At 43.6% G+C, this 24,610-nt stretch overlaps 2 protein-coding genes and 3 non-coding genes across 5 annotated transcripts in view; all 5 read right to left on the bottom strand.

Moving 5' to 3' along the window:
* fgfrl1b (fibroblast growth factor receptor like 1b) overlaps positions 1-7,164 on the bottom strand; it is a 35,295-nt gene extending 28,131 nt beyond the window's left edge. The window contains exons 1-2 of the mRNA XM_064329407.1: positions 6,638-7,164; positions 6,328-6,417 (exon numbers count right to left, since the gene is read on the bottom strand). Coding sequence (XP_064185477.1) covers positions 6,328-6,388 — 61 coding nt within the window. The 5' untranslated portion in view covers positions 6,389-6,417; positions 6,638-7,164. The remainder of the gene's footprint in view (positions 1-6,327; positions 6,418-6,637) is intronic.
* A 1,267-nt stretch (positions 7,165-8,431) lies between these two features.
* Positions 8,432-22,265, bottom strand: hspa9 (heat shock protein 9). Its single transcript, XM_064329406.1, has 22 exons — positions 21,926-22,265; positions 20,805-20,863; positions 20,561-20,648; positions 20,039-20,220; positions 19,696-19,820; positions 19,486-19,559; positions 18,939-19,045; positions 18,103-18,265; positions 17,638-17,730; positions 16,515-16,724; positions 16,309-16,398; positions 15,864-16,001; positions 15,386-15,490; positions 15,158-15,275; positions 14,223-14,317; positions 13,872-13,964; positions 13,602-13,742; positions 10,861-13,352; positions 10,092-10,175; positions 9,264-9,323; positions 8,913-8,974; positions 8,432-8,569 (listed from the first exon to the last, which is right to left on the bottom strand). Exons 1-18 carry the CDS (start codon positions 22,010-22,012, stop codon positions 13,278-13,280), a joined length of 2,043 nt encoding a protein of 680 aa, XP_064185476.1. The 5' UTR covers positions 22,013-22,265; the 3' UTR covers positions 8,432-8,569; positions 8,913-8,974; positions 9,264-9,323; positions 10,092-10,175; positions 10,861-13,277.
* Positions 9,454-9,658, bottom strand: LOC135252091 (small nucleolar RNA SNORA74). The gene has a single exon (XR_010329320.1). It is a non-coding gene; the product is annotated as a small nucleolar RNA SNORA74 (small nucleolar RNA).
* LOC135252073 (small nucleolar RNA SNORD63) lies at positions 15,022-15,093 on the bottom strand. The gene has a single exon (XR_010329303.1). It is a non-coding gene; the product is annotated as a small nucleolar RNA SNORD63 (small nucleolar RNA).
* Positions 16,817-17,021, bottom strand: LOC135252092 (small nucleolar RNA SNORA74). The gene has a single exon (XR_010329321.1). It is a non-coding gene; the product is annotated as a small nucleolar RNA SNORA74 (small nucleolar RNA).
* Positions 22,266-24,610: the final 2,345 nt, after the last annotated feature.

Genomic DNA, 24,610 nt, shown 5'->3' with positions numbered 1-24,610 from the left:
CACACAGACGCACGCACGGGCACAGAGAGAGAGAGAGAGCTGAGAGAACGCGGTCCGGTCTATAACCACGTCGCAAGATGGTGCTGGATCGAGGTGACGGGGAAACACTGAATGTGACACTAATGTCTCTACAGACAGGTGTGCCTTCTCCACCGTGAGGTTCTCCAGTGCCACAGGATCAGCCATCATGGGAAACCGCCACATTTAAATCTCATGGCCAGTCTCTCGTTCGCAGAAAACACATGTGCGTTAACTAGGACTACATATTTACAATGCCAGAGAACACACACGCAGGCGGTCCACGACTGCCAAGTTATCCATTACTCGGTTGAAGGATGGAATACCCTGAAAGGAAAATAACCGAACCCTGAAATGGCATGAGAAACATACAAACACTAGAGTGCTAGAGACCTCAGGTGATGTGTGTTTTTCTCGCCAGCTCGTAATAATAAAACACGATTTCTCGACTCGCTTTTCCCTTTATGGTAAAAATACGCAGATCCAGGGAGGAGGACTCCTGACGAACTTAAGAGAAATGTCCTGCTATGGCAGTGTTCACCTCTACAGCGGGCTCAGCCACAAAACAAACAAAGGAATCTTCTTCCTTATCAAAAAAAGTGAGATGGCTCAGAAAACAGAAAAAAAACAGAGGAAAAAAAAAACAAAGTTATCAGCAGCACAAGGCCTGCATTATATTCCAGATAAGTGATGTCATCTCACTCTCAGACGGCCCGTTCCACCCCATCGTGTGTCACCGTGGCGAAATCAGGAACTGGGCGGGTGGAGGTGGGTGTCTGCAGGAAGCTGAGATTCTGTGAAGGAGCTGGAGCAGGAGAGGTGGAATACTCAGGTTACATCTCTCCTTTTTGTGTCTCCTGGCCCTGTCTCTCTCTCTCCCTCTCTCTCCCTCTCTCTCTCCCTCTGCGGGACACACGGGCACCGGTAAGCACCGTTAAATCGCTCCAGCACATTTGGGCCAGCACCCCGTGGCGCTTACAATAAACCTCCCTCCAGGCCAGGAGCCCCAGGGTACACCAAAAAAAACACTCAAGACAGCTGGAGACGCCCAACTCCACTGCATCATAATTACCGGTATCAATTCTGAACGCCTTTTGACTACGGCTGCTAATTGTGCACATTTTCATGCCTAAAACATGTTAGGCCCTTGATTCGCGCGATGCCAAAGGGGGATTTTTGCAAAGCAAGAGCTTATATTCCACATAGAAGCCCTAGTACCACTGTGGCACCTTCTCAAGTCTAAGAGCTCAAGTTATTTTGAAACTTCTCCAACTATCCGTCAATGCGTGATTGATGAAAATTAATTAATATTTAGGAATCCCATCACCGCTGTTCTTTTTCAGCCGGGTCAAATGTCATGGTTTGTAAAAAAAAAGAAAAAAGTAAAAGCTTTATTCTGTAACTAAGAAGTACAAAGCAACAAAAGCATACTTTTACAGCTCATGATATAAGATTGCAAAAACATACCTAAAAGAAATCTATGATAATCTGCAATACAGCTGGTATTACACCAGATCTGTCTCCCCTCATACATCTTGCGCTCTATCACCATTACACCCCGCTCCTAAAACTACCCCAACCCACGCCAGCCACACTCCGCTGCCCCACTACAAACAATCTCTATGGTGACTCTCCCAAATAACAAGCCGGCCAAGAGCGACTGACTCCTTCCCAGCATGCACCGCTGGTGGAACCCAGCCAGACCCTTCCCATAATCAGCCATTGTTGGGGGAAGGGGAGGGGGTGGGGGTGGTGGTGTGATAAGCGAAGGGCAGAAGGGTTGCCTGCGGAGGGGGGGGGGGCATTATCTGCCTAATGACCTGGACGGCCCTGACACCTGGCGCGGAGAGCAAACAGCAGAGCGATAGCGGGCGCGGCTAACGGCGGCCTTAAAAGAGCTGTTTACCCGCCCCGGCCGTGCCAGCCTCCGACCGGGCGGGAGGGCCGCACCGCCCTCTTCAAACGAGCGGCCTTGGGTTGGTCGGTCGAGCGTCGAGCGCTAAGCCTCTCTTTCTCGAGTGCCCCCGCAATCGTCCGAGGAAGGTCTGCAAGCGGCTGCTACCTCTCTCCGTGGGGGGGGGGGGGGGAACAAGGGTTCGAAACGCTCGACATGACACCGGCTCGCTATCACGTATCATTTAACACCGAGAGGGATTACTCTAAACACTGTAGAAGATTAGAATGTTAAATCACCAGGCAAAAAAGCTTTGATGTGTATTTGTGTGCAGATTTGAGAAGAAAGCAGTTGAAGCGCAGAGAGATAAAAAAGACCCCCAATACGTGATGTGCTGTCACCGCTAAGTAACAGCTTGTTGGAGTCCCGCAGACGGCTGATCCTAATCCACTGACTCCTTTTGTAGCTTGGATGGCTGCCTGTCAGCCAGGGGCCTAAGTAGCCAACGTGGTCCAAGCCAGCTGGTTATGCCACTGGTCCTTGCCTAGTGCCTTGGTGGCATAGCAGAGCCTATAGCCAAGCTGGTCCTATAGCCAAGCTAGTCCTATAGCCAAGCTGGTCCTATAGCCAAGCTGGTCCCCGTGCTGTGTCCGACACCCGATGTCAGAAAATGGACAAGCACACAGCCAGGCAGGATGGGAGAAAGGAGAGATCATTCTTGATGCCGATTGGCCGCTTTGCAAATTTTTGCCTTGGCAGGGCAGATACCAAGGAGAAGGAAATATCTGACCACCCCAGGGAAGGAGGGGGGGCTACAACATTCCACAAGCCGGCTGTGTTTGCACCTTATCTGGGGTGGAGGGCGTTGGGACTTCCTTGTTTCTCAGACATCCAAGCGGCCCTTTCCTAGAGGAGTCCACCTACAACACCTACCAGCTACCTGCCTACGATATCGCTCCCTCTCTCTCTCTCCTCCTATTACATGCTCGCGCAAAACAAACCTCTTTTCGGGTATTTATGGGGGGACAACGAGGTGCTGTGTCATTCTGATGAGAAAGGAAGGCTCTGCCTTGATTTCCATAATCTTTTTTTTTTTTTTTTTGTATGGTGTGGATAGCTGTGTGTACGTCAGAAAACTTGTATGAAAAGATGATCTGTGTCTCTGTGTGTCTCTCCCTCTCTCTCTGTCTCTCTCTGCATCTGTGTATCTCTCTCTCTCACTCCTTTCTCTCTCTCTCGTGCAGAGCGTGGGCCAGCACGGGCTTGCTCTTCTCTGTGAGGGAGGGAGGGAGCATTGTGTCCACAGTGTGTTTGTTCCCCTTGTGCCCATATAAACACACAGGGCTGTAAAAATCGGCTTTTTTTTTTTTTTTTTAACAGCTCTTCCCTATGGAGGCCGAGAGCAACACAGGAGGCCAACCGAGGAGGAGGAAAGACAAAGGTGCGCACGTCTGTGCATGTGCACATTGCTTTGATGCACATTGCACGTGCACGTGCATCAGTCTTCGCTACACTGACGAGGCTTCCTTAACCTACGATGGCGGAGCCGCTGTGGTTTTCTGTCTGAAATTTAGCACCACAGCACCTTGAGAAAGCGCTAGAACACCGCGTCCCGCCTTCTTCGCACATGGAGCACTTAGCCTGTCTGCGATGGAGACTTGACCCCGCGTGAAATTACGGAAACCCTCTCAAGCGCGCAAGTCCACGGCACATTCAGTCAGCACATTCCAGCCTTTCCTGCCTCGGACTAACAAAGGTACGGCACACTGTGAAAGAATTAACGGGAAGTTAAGGAGAGGAAAGCGCAAAGCAACAGTAGCAAAGTAAGGCACGGTATGTCAGAATAAGTATGGGGCTCAATCCCACAGAACTGGCAGCGTGTGGGCATTACCTGCCTGTGTGGTGATCTGCCCGAACCAGCACCAGAACCAGAACCTTCCCACAGGTCAGACTCAACACTGTCCTGTGTACATGTTCCCTGGGTTTCAGTACAGACCTCCCACACTGCCCCTCTACGATCCAAAAACACAGCCTGCAAAATGTGTGTGGCAGGTTTCAGGTTCGATTCCCAGGTAAGACCAACTGTCAGTGTACCCCTGAGCAAGGCCCTTAACCTGAAGTGCTTCACTACAAATCCAGCTGTAAAAATGGATACTGCATAAAAATGCTACAAAGTTCTGCTAGTTTGCTCTGGATAAGCAAATCCCCTAAATGCCAGTATGTAACGTAATGCAATGTAAATATCTCAGTCCCAAGTCGCTCATTCCAAGAATGACAAAAACAAAGCCAAAGGAAGAAAACAATCCAAGTACGTAAAAGATTGTGTGCTCCCCCCCCAACACACACACGCACATAAAAACACACACACAATGTGAGAGACGAGCAAATAGAGCGTGCTTCGGTAAACAGACAAAACAATGGACTGCTCACCCTTAGGAAAGGTCAGGAGCTGGCCAGTTGGTTAATACAGAGTGCTAATTAACTCAATAAAACTAGGGTGCTTAAACATTGCTAATCCAGTTAAGTAAAAACAGTGTACTTGCATTCCATTTACAGCACTGTGAAAAGCTATGCATCAGTTTTTAAGTTTTTTTTTTTTGGGATGTTAAAATACACGTGAAGGCTAACTGGGTACTTAGAAACAAACAGCTATTTATATCGCCTGCTTTTTAAAAATTATTTTCAGAACCACTTACTTTTGATTCTACGTCAGTATATATCCAACCATTTTAAAACTGAATTGAGAGATAGAGAGAAAGAGAGAGAGAGAGAGATTTCATTGCCTAAATTAGGCCTATATCAATTTTTTTGACACGGCCTTGTGCTAGTAATGCCCTGTTTGTTTCCTGTGACTGAGTGCTCTACAGCGCAGCAGTCAGCAGGCTGGTGAGACTAGAAGGGCACTCTGAGCGACCCTCAAAAGCATAAAGCGCGAATTCTTCCCTGATTTACGCCAGCAGCCCAGCGGGTGTCATCGGCTCCGCTTTGATTTACGTTAACTGCTTTTCAACTTGGCAGGAGACACAAACTTACGCGCCGCTAAATTTCCGCAGAATTTCTAAGAAAGGACTTTGTTTGTTTGTCCTTGGACACCTCGCGTCCATAGTCGAACATGCACTTCCACTAGCGCGTTTCGAGTTGCGTTCTGTCAGTAAATAGTGCGCAGTGTCTATTCCCGGTAAGCGCAGTCCTTCATTAGAAAGTCCACAGTAAAAGCACTTTCCGTCACACTTGACCAACAGAGTGTGAATCCCGTGTGTGCGATGGTGTTAAAGAGTTACAAAAATAGTCTGAATTAAACATGAGAACTGTCTGTAAAGGGAGGGATCACTCCTCAATTCCTGCTCAGCATCCAGCGTTGTGCACATCAACATTTGTCTTTTGTACGATAAACTCGCGAGAAATTATTAGGCTACCTCTAGATTTTGAGTTCATGCTACCTCTGAAATTTAGCCAACAACATTTTGTTTTTTGGGAAAATCCCTGAATTTGATTAGGCCTACTTTATTTTCCCCTATCACAGTTTCACTGAGGTAAATTGTAGATTTACTTAAGACACGTAATTAAATCTCACTTTCGGCGTATTTTTATTAACTTCTGGTTTACTACAGTCAAGTTGTAAATCCACTATAACGGTTTAATGCGGGGTGTTTTCTTACGAGTAGACTCAAACATTGCCTTGTTAAAGTAGCCTAAACAGAAGAGCGAATCGGTAAGATAAATATAACCTTTATGCCAAGTGAATATTTAGACTCCCTTGACTCCACGAACATACTTTCGGTTTGTACTTACGCCTTGATAAAAATGCACTTCGGTCAACTGACATAAATATGTAAACAACAGCGAAAACGTGGACATGATTTAGTTTCTTTTCCATTGGATGATATAAACGACAGCGAAAATGTGGACATGATTTAGTTGCTTTTCCACAGTAAGTTTGACACCCATTAGGCTACACGTAGCTACTGCATTAAAGTGCATAGTTTGCGGCAGCTCCAGTGTTGACCATTTAAAAAAATTCACCATAGCAAGGGCTTAGTTAAAGAAACACCGAAGTGAGGTTCGAAAGGCTAAATGAAGGCGAAGCAAACGAGACAAGAGAACCATTGTGCACACAGACCGCTTCACCGCCATGTATTCCAGTTACCTCAAGTGGTCTACAACCGGAGATTCACTCCAGAGAACGCGTCGATTCTGTTCATATAAAAGCTACTTATGCTGCCAGAATTTGTTAAGAAACTAAAACAAGTCCCCGGAGCGCGCGTACGTCACGGGACGGTCTATCCGCTGGTCAATTACGATATATTCCAGAATCATACTTCTATTTTCAGAACCGTGCAAATTGCTTTTCTATAAATAGATAGGCGTACGGAAAATAATTAACCCCATGAATAAAAACATTTGAATTGACTTACCTCTCGCCTCAGTTGACAGCGCCAGAATCAATATCGCTATGTGGACATTTAGCATCCCCATTCTATAGAAAATCTCTTTCCCCTTGGAATCTGTCATAAACAAATGAGAGCAGAATGGACGTTACGAGGGTGAAATCAATATTTAGTAAAATACCTACAGCATGTCACAACTTTCGAAAAATATTGTTGTTACACCTGCGTAATATTGGACGTTAACGGTAGCATTTTACTCTCAGTAGCAACAAACCCGATTATAGCCTTACAGTCGCTTAGAATAGAGCAAGCAGGATAACGTTCAAAACATACTCACACGCTCGTGCACGCTGACAGAAATTCCGAACAACGATTTCAAATGAAGCGCATATAAATATAAAACAATTAGGCTCTACTCTTAATGAAGTTATGATGTTACGTTAAACCATAACGAAACGTACGTAGCGACCTATATCAGGGTACATTTATTCCCTCCTTAACTCAGTCAACGCATATTTTAGTTACCGAAATATACACTGTACTGCACTGTGTTCTTAGAAATAAAATAGAATTGCAGCGGGCGATGAGAAAATTACTATGGAAACGTTCCTCTCGCTTCTCCTATAAAATCAGAATACTTCACCAGCATCCTTTCCCCCGGATTAAAAAAACTTTCCCTTAAGTTTCACAGCTGTGGAACACTGGGCCCCACTGACCAATCACCGCCCGGCTAGTAACCCACTTCTTTGCAAAGGTGGAGTGTGGCAACGATCGAGTACCCTCTGTCGGTGATTGCGATTACTGACACTTTTATTGAAAACCATTACCTACTGTAAGACTAATTTGTTTTCTAGGTACCGGATAAGGCATTTTAAAAAACACATTAGACATCGACTACACCTGATTTATATAAAAAAACGGGTTCATATGCAATTCATTGTCAAAACATAACATAAAACGCACCCCCACAATGCATTGACTATGTATTAAATTTACAGCAGGGCAAACACCCCCCAACCGTTTTGGTATAGCACCATTTATTAAACAACGTTTTAGTAAGACAATACGTCACACTAAGAGGGGCCCATAAAAGACAACTAAAATTCATCTAACATCACCAGGCCCAAATTTTTCACATTTGCGTGCACACATGCAATCAGAAACCATATTTTGCAATGCCTCATACGTGCATGCTGTGTGAGTCACTCTGGCTAAGTCCATCAGCTGAATGCCTGTAATGTACAGTATTACTCGAGATGTCAATTCAACTGCAGCAGAATAAGGGTTAGTCACTCAAAGTAAACCATCAAGAAGTTTTCAACATGAATTTTTGAGATTTCACCCAGTTTCATCCAGGGGTCACCCTGATTAAATTACATTACTGGCGTTTAGCATTATGGTTTGGCACACTTATCCAAAGCGACGCACAATAAGCGCATACCAAATTTAATTGGAACAACTACAAAACACAGGTCCAAGAAGGTACAATACTCATTTTGTAGTTATTCATAGCCATGAACACATTAAGTCCAGTTCACACACTGAACATTACACTGATCTAACCTATGCTAAGTGAAACTAGGTGGCACTACAAGCTACATCAAGATAATGATACAAGGCACAATAAGTGCTGGATGGAGGTACATATAACACGAGTGGAACAGGAGGTACATGTACCAAATTTAGCAAATACTCTCATCCAGAACACTGAATTTTTACAGTTGGATATTTAAGCAATTCAGAAGTACCTTGTTCAAGGCTACAAGGGCAGTGTTCTCCCTGGGAACCAAACCAGCAATCTTTAGGTTACAAAGCTGTTACTTACCCATTATACTTAACTTATATACACTGCTGCTCCCCATCAGTCTGAGTAACATGAGACTACTCACTCATCACTTATGCGCTTGGCTCAAGTCAACATTTGAGACCAAATAAACAGCAAGGCACCCCAACCCCACCCCCCCAAAAAAGCCATTACCAGTCTGATTCAAACCATTCCCACCACTAGTATGCTCTCAATGCAGTTAATGCCAAGGTCTAGTTTGTTTGTTTTTTTAATTACAAAAAAAGTAGTAAAAAGCATGATTGTCAGGTGAACACATTTAGAACAAAATCAAGTCAAACAAAGCAATTAATTTACAAAGGTTTTTATTGTTGATTTTTAGCAGCACACAGGGCAGCACGTGTTAGAGGAATGCGCAAAAGCAGAAACTGCAACCCGGATCCTAAAAAACTGCCCACTGACATCTTCAACATCCAGTCATGGTACCTGAAATGAGAAATAAGGGAACTACAGAAATGAAGAGTACCCCATCAGCTCTGTAAGCTGCACCCCCCACCCCATAACCTCCCGGTTCTAGTCGGCTGCAAACAGCCCATTGCCACATACACAAGATTTAAAACCCAACTGCCACATTTGAACTGTCTCAGGTCTTCTTGTCAGGTTATAGCAGAATGGACCCGCATTAACCTGTGCCAAAGTCCTGCCTTTGATGTCCCAAGGGAAAAGAGATCATAACAAGGAAGTTGGCCTCTGCTATGATAGTACAGACTTGGGGTGGAGGTCCTAACATCAATGACATCATAAAAATGCTCAGTGTATGGCAGGTTACCTGGCCTTCAGTCCACTGGCTACCAACTCCAACCGTCACAGCTGATATTTGGAACACACGTTCTGTAGAATAAAGCACACACCAATTTCACTGCAATTCAAGAAAACAAATTGTTTGGCTTTATAAAGCCAAACTACTTTAGAGCCAAACCGTTTGCCATGCCCAAGGATGCAGACTCCATAATTTAGCCCGCCTAGCTCAGAAAGAACATGCCAAGCCAGAATCACTGAGTGTGTTCAGACAAATTTGCTTTGCTTGATATAAATTGATCAAATTCTCCCTGTGCTGACACTCATGCACTTGTCTTTTCATGTTCAGAATGCAACACAACCCACGATGCGAGATGCTTACCTCCACCCAAATTCAGTACTGCATCTTGAATGGGCCTTCAGCAACCTGGCATCTTACAATCTAAACACAAGGCAAAAGGACACTTTTACAAGAGGATAAGGACTCAATAGACTGGACTAACAGACCTGCACCTATATATATACCCAATGTAATGCCCGGGGGGGCAGTACATTCCCCTCTGTGCATAGTGAATGTTCGCCCCCCAGACTAGGGCTGCCCCCAATGTGTGGGGCACAGCCCACTCTCAGAGGGGCGCAGCACCGTCGCAGCCTGGCATCGGCAGCCACTAAAACAGTGTCTGCCAGCGCCCGGCCACAGCGACAGTGCCTTCATCTCCCAGCAGAGTAACACTGGCTCAGGCATGGGGCAGGCCTGCGCAGCTGACTGCCGCTGGGGTTACCATTGGCTTAATGACAGGCCTGTGGGACTGGTCCTCAGGACTGCCATTTCACCATACAAAATGCACACCGAATATAGGGTCCAATACATTCCTATACAACTTCAAAAATTGCATTTTAAACTAATGTAGTCAGCCTGATCAAGTGTTGTATTGCACAAAGACAAAAAGGCATGAGGAAGTGTTTACCAGCAGGATTAATGCGACTACCTAACCAACGAGACACAGCAACATTAAGGATGTTTATTTAGATGTGCAAAAAGTACATCACCTCAATTCTTATGAAGACTGTGCATTGTGCAACAGGTAGCGTGTCTTAGTGTCGTTTATGATTTGAATATCATAACGTCAAAGTGCTAAAAATAATTTAATCACGTAAAAAAATAAGGAAGTTCATGGAAAGCAGGACATTAACAGCGCAGTTAAATTACCTGGTAAGTTCATTTTCACTCGCAGAAGACTCAAGTCATCCAGGGAAGACGATGTCGAACAGCTGCAGCCCACAATACGACGCCCTAGGACGACAAGTTTCATTCAGACGCTGAAAGATTACATGCATATTTAATGCAATTCACTAACTTGATCGCCGTCAGTGCACGCATAGCATAACTCTGGATGCAACTTTCAAGAAAGTAGATGAATACTTGAATACAGTTAGTCCGCTAGCATAGATGTCGATACATTTCAGTTACGCGGAACAAAGCTAGCTGGATGTAAAACAAAATTCTTAAATATATATTTCGATTGTCTCAAAACAAAAACACATAGCTAGCTAGCCACCTTGGATACATAAGTGTAGCTCGTCTGCGAGGACAAAAAAAAAAAAAAATCAGCCGACTATCATGGTACGTTCACGTATATAAGCAGCTAGCTACCCTGCTACCACGTGTTGCTTACAAAGTTCCACCCAATTTCACCAACTGTGTCGGCAAAGTTAAAAGACGTGAGTAAGGAAATCGCTTGCTAGTAATCATTATTAAAACTCTAAATTGTCAGCTAACCAAACCGAATATAACAGGTAACGCACAGAAACTGGCTGGCAAGATGCTTTCGAAAGTTGAAATAGCAAAATGTAGCTTTCCCTTAAATTAACGTTGCCTACCAATTCAATTGCATAGGTAATTTTTCGTAACCATACCAGCGGCGGTGAATAATTCTAATAACACAATCTGCAACTTAGTCCTACGCATCAAGTCTTACCTCCATGTAAAACCGCTTCCATTCACTGTCCTTCATCCTAAATGAAAGGTCGTTTATAATGCTTCACTCCGCTTTATACTGCGCACCATAGAGCGCCTCTTTTGCGTAACCACGTGTATTATGGGATATGTAAACCCTCCCTGGAAGACTCAATTTACATGCGGAAGTTGTCGTGACAAGTTTTTTTATTGAATGATTTCTATATGTACAAAATCTCCAGGCATTACAACATTTATTAAAGATGTACAGAAATGACAAGATAAAATAATGCAGTATGCGTCAATACAAGAACAATATAAAAAATAAGAAAAAAGAAAAAATATTAACGCAAAAAAGTGTAATCATGAAAAAAGAAAATTTATGAGCATGTTTAATTTTCGTAAGTATTAGAGATCCATAAAGTAACCGCAGTTCTTTCATGAAGATAATATAAGTTGGTTGGGATTTTTAAAAAATACACTTGTGGATAAACAACTTTGCTAAATTTAAGAGGTTGTTGAGTAAAATTCAGCCCTACCATAAAAGAATTCAAATTTGATATTGTTCAAAAGGAAGGCTGGCATTGTCTTAAAAAGTTAAGTTACACAGTATAAGCAACTAGCACTTTAATTTTTGAAATATCTGAGAGACCATAAGCCATTCATTCATCTGTTACTGTGTTCATCACAATTTCTAAGGATTTCACTTTCTAGGGGATTTAACATCATTCTGAAAAGCAGCTACTAAGAAATATGTGGATGTACACTGACTTTGCAGACAGGCAAATGTTGATGCTTGTACACCATCAAACTACACAGGTCATTTTAAACAGCAGTCAACAGTGACTCGTTCATTTTGACATGCCAGAAGACGAGGTGGAAAGGGAACTTCAGTGAGAATGTTTTCCTTTGATTGCGGATTGGGTTCATCGAGTTTAAGCTACCTTAATTCAATAATATCAGGTTGAGCTGGCCAGATTCTCTGCCTCCAACTTCATGAGATCATTACAAAAAAAAATATACTGTCCCCAGGTTTATTAGCAAATTATACATCTCAGTAAATTGGGGTCATCTCAAATCTTCATTGAACTGGTAAGCCTCATAGGCTCATAAGGCTTGTGAATACGAACAACCACCAGACCACAGAACACAACATTTCCATGTTGAAATTTTATTTTTTTATTATAAAAGTTTATAATGGAAGCATTTAAATCCTCTTGAGAATACAAGAGGATTTAAATCCTCTTGAGACTTAAACATCTTCCAAAAACACACTCCTCACCTCCATTTTCTAAACCCTAAGATAATAGTTTTCACATTTTACAATTTCACATGAACCATTCCTCCACAAACTTGCTTTTCAAATTTGTACTGACAATTTGGCTAACAAGCAGCAAGTTTTAAGACCCAATTTCAGAGGGGACGCAACCTGGGTATGGAAAAAAAACAGCCACTTCCTTCCTCATTACGGTCTTGTGGAAGTCTGTCAACTTAAATGACTCTGATTTACAGTGTCGCAAAACTATATACAAATGATCGCAAAGCATACCATGTACCACAAAAGGGAGTAACTAAGATGACCGGACAGTACCGGCAGGCCATGTATCAGAACATACCGCTTGTAATGGACCATGGATAGATTTTATGTAGTATACTGTACGATGTGCACACCTGACCAAGGCTCCATCTCTACATAATCGCATGGGCATTGCCATTTACTAAACACCCATACAAGAACTTACTGAACTCTCAAAATAAGGGTATGATAACAGGATATGCATCCCAAGTTGTTAAATTAGCGTTCACTCAAAGCCATTTGAGTCAACTATAATAAGAAAATCTAAGTGCCTTTCACCATTTTGCACAGCTTATAGAGACTGCCGTTCTTTTTGGAACTCAAAGGTACATCAAATGCAGCCTTTCTTCAAGTTGCACCTTTTCTTTGTGCAGAGATGAAACTCCACCCATACATTTGAATTTGTGAAATTACCGATGTCTAAATCGAGGGATGGAATGGCCTTGCTTCATCATTACCCAAATAATCTCCACATGGAAAACCTTACCTTGACAGCAAAAAGACACGAGCAGAATTGCAAACAACAAAGCAAAGTGTGATTTTGTTTGATCCGGACAATCAGCCCAAGGGAAACACAGGCGACAAATAATTACTAGACATTTTACTATTTCACAACATAGAGGCAAAGAAAACAAGTTTAAAAATTCTGATGTTACACTTCTTTTTTTCTTTGTTTTTAACAGTTAAATTATAAAGGGGGAGGGGAGGCATACAATGGCATTTGTATACTGTATAGCGTACTGCAAAAACACAGTATGTGAGAGTGACTTCAACGCGATAGCCGCTCGGGATAACGTCAGGTCTACATTCCCAAGCCCTTCAGTCCCATTGTCTCTGGCACAATCCTAAGTGCAAAAGGGGTTTTACTGCTGGCCTTCCTTCTTCTCTTCCCCACTGGTCCCTGAGCTGCCACTGCCGCCTTCCCTCTCCGACGCCATCTGTGGACGGAAGACGCAACAGCACATGGTCAGGCTTACAGGAACGGATTCTGACCAATCATGGCAGGCCAAGATAAGCCAATCTGGGTTCTGCTGCCAAAAAGCTTCTGTTGAGCAAAACAAACTCAACGAGCAGACACGCAGGGCAATTTCCCTTACAGCTCTTATGGCAGAGGACACCCGCAAACGATGACACAGTTTTTGGTCACAGCATATGGAAATGACAACTCGGGCCACAGACGCCGTTACCTTCTTGTACGCCATCTCGAAGAGTTTGAGAGAGGCCTGCTGAAGGTTGGAGGCGGCCTGCTTGATGTTCTCTCCGGTCTCGGTGTCCTTTCGCGCCAGCAGGTCTCTGACTTTGGTTATCTCCTCCTTCAGCTTATTGCACTGGAAGAGAGGGGGGAAAACCGTTAGTGGAGGGGCCTCATTCCGCACGAGCTGATGATATATGGACAAGAAACAGGTTCTACCGCCCCGTCCCCCACTCCACCCCACCCCGTTCCAAGAAATATTTACCTCGTCAGCAGGGAGCTGGTCCTTGTACTCCTCCATCTTGGACTCCGTGTCGTGCACGATGCCCTCGGCCATGTTCACCGCCTCAACCCGGTCCTGTGGTAAAGAGGGCAAAGCACATGAGTTCAGGGCCACACAAAATGGCGCAAGCCACCACAATTAAGGTCACCAAGTAATTTTACATGTAACAATGGGCCACGGTTTATGAAATCATACATGTTTCCTGATTGGAGATTCAGCAAACCTCTTGCTCATGAGCAGTAATCCATAAAGTGGGAAAAACAACGTGCATGATGCTCATGTATAAGCACAGCGCACTCCGGGAATGGATGGGAAAACGGTTGCTAGACCGACCTTTCGCCTCCTGTCCTCTTCAGCGTACTTCTCTGCGTTCTTGATCATGTTCTCGATGTCGTCTTTGCTGAGCCCACCAGAGGACTGGATTACAACTGGATGATAGACAGAATAGGATTAGTATAGTAAAGTGGAGAAAGGATTTAACTGTAGATGAAGAGTTTGCAGCAAACTGATGATCAGTGGTCGTGTTAACGCAGGATTCCGCATTTTTTATGCAGAAAAAAAGAACCAAGGTCCAGGGGGAAAGATACACTGTGTTCTACAAATGCAGATAGTCCGAGGTCTGGGGGTTTTTTTATTTTCTTTTTTTTAAAATTATTAACAGGCAATGACCCAGACTTGAACCACAACAAAATAATTACTCCTGTTTCAATGCTGTCCATGTTGTTGAATAATCATAATATTTACACCACCATTGGTAGCACTGAGAGATCCAAAGAGAAGCAGATTTCTCGCTCTAGTTAGCTTGCTCAACACAAGTAAATTTTCGCTCCTAGGGGTTTTTTTTCTTTCTTTTTTTTTTAAAAAGCCTGTCTGGAAAAAATTTGGTTTCATCCCAGTAATCTCATTATTTCGCCCCATTTCACGCTAACATTTTTTATGTTATTATTGTGAGTTGGCATATTATGGCTAAAATAAGTGAACTGGTGCAAAATTCAGATTTTCAAATGCCCTGCATTCCAAAGACACAGCATTCCACAGGCTAGCGCGAACACTGATTATGAACATGCAATCTTAACTGCATTACTGCACAAGTTTCTTATTGCTTTCCATAACACAGTTCTCTGTCAGCAGCTGTGCTCAGTTAGACAAGAACCTTCCCCATATTGTGGGTCAGAATGATGTGTTGGTAAAGACATCACAGCACAGCTGCCAAAGAAAACAAAAACTAGCCGAAAATGGGGGGGCGAGACAGAGGGGGATTGACTCACTTTGCTGCTCTCTGCCAGTGCCCTTGTCCTTGGCCGACACGTGCACGATTCCGTTAGCGTCAATGTCGAACGTCACCTCGATCTGGGGCACTCCTCGGGGGGCAGGGGGGATCCCCACCTGTAATTCAAAAAAGGAACAGACATAAGACACAACCCAGGACAAAAGAACGTAGTCTTCTCATTCCTGCATTCTGAGCTGCGTTTTGTTTGATGCGGCAAGGTGCGTACCAGGGTGAACTGTCCCAGGACCTTGTTGTCTGTAGCCATCTCTCTCTCCCCCTGGCACACCTTGATTTCTACCTGCGTCTGTCCATCAGCAGCTGTGGAGAACACCTGGCAAGGGCAGAAAAACCGTGAGCACAATTAGGGAGCCATGGCAGTACTACAGTATAATCCCACACAGGGGAAATGAACCCAAACGCAACTGCATGCTCACTCTAAATTACATCACAGGCATTTAGCAGACACTCTTATCCAGAAAGACTTACACAACTTTTTCCACATAACATTTACATTGCATCCATTTATACAGCTGGATACGTACTGAAGCAATGCAGGTTAAGTACCTTGCTCAAGGGTACAACGGCAGTGTCCTAACCCAGGAATAAAACCTTCAGGTTACAAGACCAGCTCCTTGCCCATTATACTACACTTCTTATGTGCATGCAGAAAAAGGGCTTTGCTTTTAAGCAACTGCAGTCCTCACCTGGCTCTTCTTGGTGGGGATGGTCGTGTTCCGGTTGATGAGTTTGGTGAAGACCCCGCCGAGGGTCTCGATGCCGAGGGACAAGGGGGTGACGTCCAAGAGGAGCACGTCGGTGACATCACCGGCCAGCACTCCACCCTGGATGACGATAATAATTAATAATTTTTAAAAAATTAACTTTATATAGCAAATTTCATAGTAAGTTGCCATTCAATGTGCTTTACAAAAAAATGTTAATAATGAATTGAAGGAAAGTGGAAAAAAAAGTAGACCTTATGATTTCACTTGAATGTTTTAATTGATTCAGATGCCCTCAGTTCTAGCAAGAGGTTGTTCTAAAATCCAGAGGTATATGCGCTAAAAACAGCCTCATTGTGGGATTTAGTCCTTGACCGTGGAGGGGTCAGCAAGAGGGAAATCAGTGGCTCTGAGGGAACATATTTACCTGGATGGCAGCGCCGATGGCCACCGCCTCGTCGGGGTTGACGGACTTGCTGGGGGCGCGGCCGAACAGGTCCTGGACCGTCTGCTGCACCTGTGGGGGGAGAGACGGGAGTCGCGCGGGTGAGCAGTCAAGAGTGCGGCCTGTCCCGTGAGACACCAACGGGAGTGAGGCGGGGGCGTGAGCGGGCGGACCGAACCAGTGCTCACCTTGGGCATGCGGCTCATGCCGCCCACCAGCAGCACCTCGCCGATGTCGCTCTTGGCCACCTCGGCGTCCTGCATGGCCTTCTGGCAGGGCGCCACGGTGCGGCGGATGAGGTCGGCCACGATGCCTTCGAACTGGGAGCGGGTCAGCTTCATGTTCAGGTGCTTGGGCCCGGACGCGTCCATGGTCAGGTACGGCAGGTTGATGTCAGTCTGCGGGGAAGGGTGCGGGGGAAGAGACAGGGATTTAGGGTCGCGTGTCGAGCCGTGCGGCTGGGCGCGACGCGCGCCCCTGTGGCGTGGCGAATGTTCGCCCCCCAGACTAGGGCTGCCCCCAATGGGTGGGGCACAGCCCACTCTCAGAGGGGCGCGGCACCGTCGCAGCCTGGCATCGGCAGCCACTAAAACAGTGTCTGCCAGCGCCCGGCCACAGCGACAGCGCCTTCATCTCCCAGCAGAGTAACACTGGCTCAGGCACGGGGCAGGCCTGCGCAGCTGACTGCCGCTGGGGTTCCCGCTGACTTAGTGACCTCACTCCTGCGCCAGCCTGATAAGGCCCAGAAGGAAACCAGGCCAAAAGGCACGGACATCTGACAATCATTACCTACGCTGGCTGTGTCAGCAAGCTACCTGTCTGACATCCGTATTTATGCATAAAGCGCATGCAATTTGCTTTGGGTATTTAAACCCGTAGTAAATTGTTTTTAACCCATAGTAAATTGTATGCTTAACTCTGTCATTTGGATACTTATCTATCGGCATTCAAGAGCCATTCAATTTCCATTTCTCGCCTGTAAAATTCTTAACTGTCATTTTTTACATTTCTAGTTCTGGGCACAGTTGGTCTTGACTTGGCCAACCAACCAGACGCAGCCTTGATTCCTCATGACTTTACATTGTAAAATTCAAACAGCCCAATCAGATCAGCTTAACCTTAACCGTCCTATTACAACAGCACAACTTCAGACAAACCATTACGAATTCATTACAAAATTTTACTTGCTAAAAGGCATTTGGGGTAAACAAGATTTTGGGAAGACTGCCACATCCCACAATGCCCTCAATTACCACAGAAATTTCAGGCAGGTTGGTCGGATTTAAAAAAGCTCCAACCACTTCTTCTCACCTGCAGGGAAGAGGACAGCTCACACTTGGCTTTCTCCGCTGCCTCCCTCACTCTCTGCAGGGCCATGTTGTCCTTGGTGAGATCCACACCGGACTGGAAAGAACATACAAATACCAGGTATGAACAGGTATCCCCCTCTGACAAAATAACCGTTTAGGATAAGACTATTTTCTCTTTCAAATTACTGGAAAGGGTGAACTGACATGTGAACAAATCAGAAGAGGTTCGACCTGCAGCGAAATAATAAAAATACAGGCGAATAACTGCAACTTAGAAATGTGCAACTACTGGTGAGTGCATTAACAACTAGGACTCAGAGGGTTCGTATGGATCAATAAACTCAACGGACAACCGGATTCTGGTGACCACACTGTCACTGATACAGAAAAGACAGCATTACTCCAGGACCACTGTCACAAGTCCATGTCTCCCTCCCCCCACCCCCCCACACACACACACACTAACCTCTCTCTTGAACTCTTTGACAATGTGCATCAACAGGTGCTGGTCAAAGTCTTCCCCGCCCAGAAAGGTGTCTCCATTGGTGGACTTGACCTCAAACACGCCCTTCTGAATCTCCAAGACAGAGATGTCGAAGGTACCGCCACCCAGGTCATACACTGCGATACTGGGGGGAAAAAAACAGGTTCCAACAGTTAAATGTCGAGAGGAAGACAATGTACTGTGCTTGAAACTAGAATGTGATCACTATGGAACAATGTCGCTTTTTCACTGTCAAAAAAAGTGAATTTATTAAAGTTGGTATTTAAATTCAGCAGAGAAAGTTAGGTCTTAAGTTTCTACATCAGCTCTTGCACCCTCAACAATGCTGCCAATTCAAGGACTTCGGGTTCTATGAGTTCTATTTGAACCCATAAACTGAACCCAAAAAACTGCTGCATGCTGCAGCACCAGTGTTGTGTACCCTCAATGAAGAGAAATACAAACAGCCTTTATATTCCTGAAAATTAACATTGTCCACAGATCTGCTGTCACCCTGAATCCAATCTCTAACTATTTTGAGTAGAATGTGAAAAGGCCTACAGAATAAATTCAAAGGGCAAAACTTACATGAACAAATAAAATCTACAAATAAAATGTCAGTTCTTTTAAGGCGTTCGTCTGAAATCCCTCAGAGCAACTTTTATGTCCTGGAATATATATAAGTATATAGGTTTTCTTTTTTTTTTTAGGATTTCTCACAGTTATGGGAAACCCATGGCATGTTTATAGTCCTTCACCTTTGTTTTCGGGACTGCCAAAGCCTTTCTCGGTGCTAGTTAGAGAGACAGCGTGCTTACATTTTGTCCTGGGTCTTGTCCAATCCGTAGGCCAGAGCAGCAGCAGTGGGCTCGTTGATCACCCTCAGCACATTCAACCCTGCAATTTGCCCAGCATCCTTTGTGGCCTAAGTACAGAGAACAACCCCATCGTGAATGACGATATAAACAGCACTGGGGGGGAAATACCTTTATCAAGGGATATTGGGGGGGGAGGGAAGAGTAGCTATTGTATCTCGACAAACATTGCATCACATTACATTACAGGCATTTAGCAGACGTTCTTATCCAGAGCGACTTACACAACTTTTTACATTGCGTTTACATTGCATCCATTTTATACAGCTGGATATATACTGAAGCAAGGCAGGTTAAGTACCTTGCTCAAGGGTACAAAAGCAGTGTCCCACCCAGACATCGTACCTACGACCTTTCGTTTACAGTTCCTTATCCACTATGCTACACTGCCGCCCAAACAATGAGGCAATGACCAGACAATGGAATGATTGACCTACAGAGTGGCAAAATGGCTACGGTCAAAGACTGGGGTGTAAAGGGCGGTACGTGCCTGCCTCTGGGAGTCGTTGAAGTATGCCGGCACGGTGACGACGGCGTTCTTCACGCTGTGGCCCAAGTAGTTCTCTGTCGAAAGGTCACAACGCAGAGCCTGCCGATTAATGCTTGACCGTGTCCACGAGACAAACTCGCAGTAAGTACACTACACAGGCACCGGGGCAGTCCAGCAGAGCTGAAACAACACTACCACCACCTAGCTTACCTGCAGTCTCCTTCATCTTCATCAGCACGAAGGCCCCAGCCTGGCTGGGGGAGTACATTTTCCCATGAGCCTCGACCCAGGCATCACCATTAGAGGCACGAACGATCTTGAAGGGAACATTCTTCCTGTAGATATGAAGCAGAGGGAAAGGATCCTTAAAACATCTCTCCCATCCTGCCCAACCACTTTGCATACGCACATACATACATACATACATACATACATACATACAGACAAAACATTTTTAAATGGAAGCGGCCACTTCAGGGCAAATGTACACATTCTGTATTGTGAGATAAAGCTACACCACTCCCATTAGCCTCTCGTTTTGAGGCAAACTTACAGGTCCTTCTGAACTTCGGGATCGTCAAAGCGTCGGCCAATCAGACGCTTGGTGGCGTACAGGGTGTTCTGAGGGTTGGTGACGGCCTGGCGCTTGGCTGGCATGCCCACCAGCCTCTCGCCGTCAGTGGTGAAGGCCACCACTGAGGGGGTCGTCCTTGCTCCTTCTGCGTTCTCCAGAACCTGCCAAAAAAAGAAAAAAAAAAAAAAGGGGCAGCCAAGTCAGCGGCCATCTTGCCTTGCCACATCTTGCAGCAGAATTCCTCAGACAGGACTCAAGTCAAATTTTGACAGATACCTACATCAACACTCAAAACATCTATATAATGCTTTTGTGTGATGAACAGCCTGAGTTTTAACAAAATGATGTTAAATGTTACACAACCACAGCTAATTATCAGCCGAGTATGTAATCTCAATTTCCAACAGGTAGTATTGCAGTGAAGACAGAAGACCCACTGCTGAAACTTCATAAAGATTAACTGAACACTGGCTTGAAAGAAAGCAATAGTATCAATCTTACCTTAGCCTGCTTGCCCTCCATAACAGCCACACAGGAGTTTGTGGTTCCCAAGTCAATTCCAATGACTGCCCCTTTGATAGCTTCTGATCTGTTGTAAATGACATTACAGAGGAAAACATGTAAAAAATACATAAAGAGGACCTAATATGGTCAAGGCATCCAGTCATAGCACTTAAATGTACAAGATAAATGGATGATATCCATAATTTAAGAAATCAAATGGTGTAAAGTCTAGTTTACTCACGCATAGTCACGCCTGGCAACATTTCGTAATCCATATTGACTCAATCCGTTCCAGGACGCCTGCAAAGAAACAGTTAAACTCTGGTTTAAATTTTTTTCAACTACCTGCACCTGTGGCAGAATTGATACAATCCGTGAGCTCAAACCACTTCAATATTACACTAGAGTAAAGTGACACTGTAAACTGATGAACATGTACAACGTTAATCATACTATTTCGAGTTTCCAAACGCAATAGGCTACCTCCATTGATACACAAAAATGCGCCATTAAACGTTAATGGATGTCAGAAAAAACATATACAAGTATAGCACTGGGATATAACCGTTCAGAAACACACAAGCCAGCAACCATCCCCCTAAGAAATTGAACGGGTGTGCATATGTAGCACTAGCCGGCTAGCTTGCTACCGTGAAGGTCACAGACGCATCTGTATTCTCCAATATTCCACACAGAATGAACTATCCCCTTCACGCGTTGACAGCGAATTCAACCCAGCATATGGCCGTTACTTAGGCGGCTATTCAGGATCGAAAACATCTTAACCAAATGATAATGTGGCTAGGCCAATTTAACAAGCTAATGTAGGTAGCTAGCTAAACCACTGACAGGTAGAACAAGGAGTTGATTGAGGCCATCGCCGTATTCTATGGGCATCGAATTGGAAATAAAGAAGAACCTAGCAAGCCACCAAAGACACTTTTACAAAAAAGACACGGAGTCGAATAAAAATAGAAGGTTCGCATGACACTTTCTTGTGCTGGCTTGTGAATAAGCACCCCAAAATTACGTAAGGAAACAATCACGTGCTGGAAGGACCAGTGTGTGTAAATAGCTAAATTAGTTAAATTATAAATCAGCCAGCTATTTATCACTTTTGCATTACCAATGTTTTTAAAAACATTAACCTCATTGGCTAATGTAATGCAATGTCCTCAGCTAGTTAACAGCATGTAGTGAGAGTTATGTAGTCGCTAGCAGGAGCTAGCTGGCCGGGCACCAGCCAATTTGCGTCACTGCAAAGTAACGTGACAACTTTCATAAATTCAAGCACATTTCGAATAGGTTGTTGGGTGGTTTCTCTAAGCAACCTAGTCGAGTACGATTAGTATGTTAGCTTACCTTCTTGACAAACGAAGAAGCATTCCGTGAGCTGTTTTTAGAACACGAGAGTGTTCTTGAAGCGGTGCGGACTACATTCAGCATCATGACGACGGATCGTTCTAGTAAATTTGTAAAATGAAGGCCGACTGAAAGATAGTGCTGTGTAATTCAAGAGAAATCAGGCTGTATATCGCAGAATCTGATTTACCACTGAAGGTTGCCAATTCTGTTTGGAAAAAAATGTTAAATAGTAAACCAAAGACTTTCTTCAGTGAGTTTACGAATGTGCCCAGTCAGAGTAAACTAGCTTTCCACGCTACCCTGCGACTGCGATCTTCTGGAATTATCCAACACATGGGTTGCACCATGCACCGCCGAATGGACCCATGTGCAGCAGCCCAAAGACAGCCTGATTCTAATTACACCTTTTTAATGTAAAATTTTAATTTATTTCAACATTGTATACTACATGCGTACCTTCTGATGTATATAAAAAATAGTCTAAAGACTTAAGAATATATAAAATTTCGTTTTAGAAGCAAAATTGGAGACAATTTATTCGTGGGCAGAAGGGGACTTCATAAAACACGCGAACGTGAAGGTCAACCTGAAAGGGTGAAATTACACTTTTATTACATCAGGTAAATTTGTCTTCGGTCACAAGAGGATATTCAAGTTGGATAAATTAATAATTCCTAACCAAATATATAAATAGATGGGCATAATTTAAAAAAAAGGAAGAAGATCACACTAGTCGAACAGTAATGTAAATGAACGTCGCTATAACTGGTGAGCTAGCCTACAGCAGTGAATTTAAATCCATGGTATTTGGAATGGTTGGGATAGTTTACGGTAGGGGAGACCGGGGTTGGTTGGTACAATTTTCACTCTCGGTAGTATTTCTCAGGCCTACCATATGTTACAGTAATCTAACCAGAAACAAACGAAGGATTTAATATGTCAGCACGTCGTTTATAGAATTATTTTATTAATGATCAAAATTGTGTTGTGCGCTTGTGTCAACCATCCCCAACACGGGGTTGGTTGGCACACACTATGGGGATGGTTGGTCCATTATTAAACTTCTGTAGGTAGAAAGAATAATGGAACAAATAGAAAGTGTTGTTGGAAAGAATATTGCAATACATAGAAACAATCTTAGCATTTAATTCAAATCAGACCTAGAAAACATAGACATTCAATAGAATCTGCTATAATTTATAACCAAATAACATTTCTAATAATATAAAATATATGTGTTTGTCTCCCATTTCTAGAAATGAGAGATCTGCAAATATTACTTATTGAACGGGTATCGGAAGTTCTTGTTTAGTGTATGTTTGGAACAACGTTTGAGACACAACCATGGATACTGTCGCAGGTGTGGCAATGTTGCTTTTGTCATACCACTTCTAAAAGTCATCAAAAAAATCATTCTGCCATACCATTTTGAAAAAACAAAGTACCCCCCAAAAGTCTCAACTATCTTCTCAACTATCATTTCATTAATATAAAATGGAAGGCTAAAGTTCCTGTGTGCTTTCCTGACACAGTCAGTTATGTATCAGAATTATTTTGGCATGAAATATATTAGGGCTATTGCCAGTGGTCTTGATAACTTTTGGGGGACACAGGCTTGCTAGGTCAGATTGGTGGTGGCAGATCTCAGTATTTGGCCTTATCTGTTTGTACTTTTCTTTGCTACTTGCACAAGCCAGTGCGGCCCTAACATGTTGTAGATGTATGACTTACGGGAGTAGAAACAATGAAAATGGATGGAACTGCTTTCCAGTTACCAGGAGCACGGAGCATAACCTTGGGCAGCCACCAGAGGGCCTGCCATTTTTCCATGTTGTTTTGTAGTGGGCAGGCCCATTGAGATATACAGGTAGTTCTCAGTATATACAGAAAACTGTACAAACATCAGTGAAACACAACAAAAAGAAAGAATACAAATATTTAAAAGCGAGAATGTAAATCCAGATTATTCCAGGACAAAGGCGCAAGGAAGTCTAAATAAACTTTCCTCCCTAGCTTGGTTCTTAGTGTACGCTGTAAAATAATCAGTATTTTTCACTGTGATTACAGCCATGTAAAAGGCAGTAAGTCATTATGTAACAGACATCTCATAAAATAACAGGATATATATGTATATATGTTAATCCTTTTAATGAGTTTGATTTTTTATTTTGTGTTAAGCACAAATTTGTATGAAACGTGCTCTATAAATAAAGCTTGATTTGATGATTTATACAGTAACAGGATTTATATAGTTTCTTCCCATCATTAAATGGTTTTTAACTGCCAACATTGTTGCCATTTTATGGGATTTTAAAAGAATGTGTAGATATCTGTAATTTAATCAAGGACTAAGTAGAGATTATAAGAACTATGATTAAAACATTTTAATGTAAAGATACAGTAAGAACAGTATGGAGACCAAAGTACAACTTTGTGAATGAAAGTAATTAAATTATTTATTTAGTCTGTAGGTCACCATGGAAGACCACACCAACTTATAATATAGTAGACAGTGATAGGTAAGAAGTTAGCAACTTGTGATAAATTGTAGTGATAAACCCCTTATACATTATATCACCAAAGTAGAGTACAGGAAAAAAGCTGCTGATGCTGTTTTTTTTCTTCTCTTTTTTCTTTTTGCAATGAAGGAAAAATGTGACATCTTGAAAGAAAAAAAACCCC

Source organism: Anguilla rostrata, chromosome 3 (genome assembly GCF_018555375.3).
Source record: "Anguilla rostrata isolate EN2019 chromosome 3, ASM1855537v3, whole genome shotgun sequence".
Classification (NCBI taxonomy): Eukaryota; Metazoa; Chordata; class Actinopteri; order Anguilliformes; family Anguillidae; genus Anguilla; species Anguilla rostrata.
The sequence above is the reverse complement of the archived record's forward strand: the minus strand, read 5'-3'. Positions and strand labels throughout refer to the sequence as shown.

Excerpts from the sequence above, each read along its gene's own strand:
- hspa9 (XM_064329406.1), bottom strand. The coding sequence starts at position 22,012 with ATGATGCTGAATGTAGTCCGCACCGCTTCAAGAACACTCTCGTGTTCT. Across the intron at positions 17,731-18,102 it reads TCAAAGAGTTCAAGAGAGAG|TCCGGTGTGGATCTCACCAA; the intron begins GTTAGTGTGTGT and ends TGTTCTTTCCAG. Across the intron at positions 13,965-14,222 it reads AAGAGGACAGGAGGCGAAAG|GACCGGGTTGAGGCGGTGAA; the intron begins GTCGGTCTAGCA and ends TCTTTACCACAG.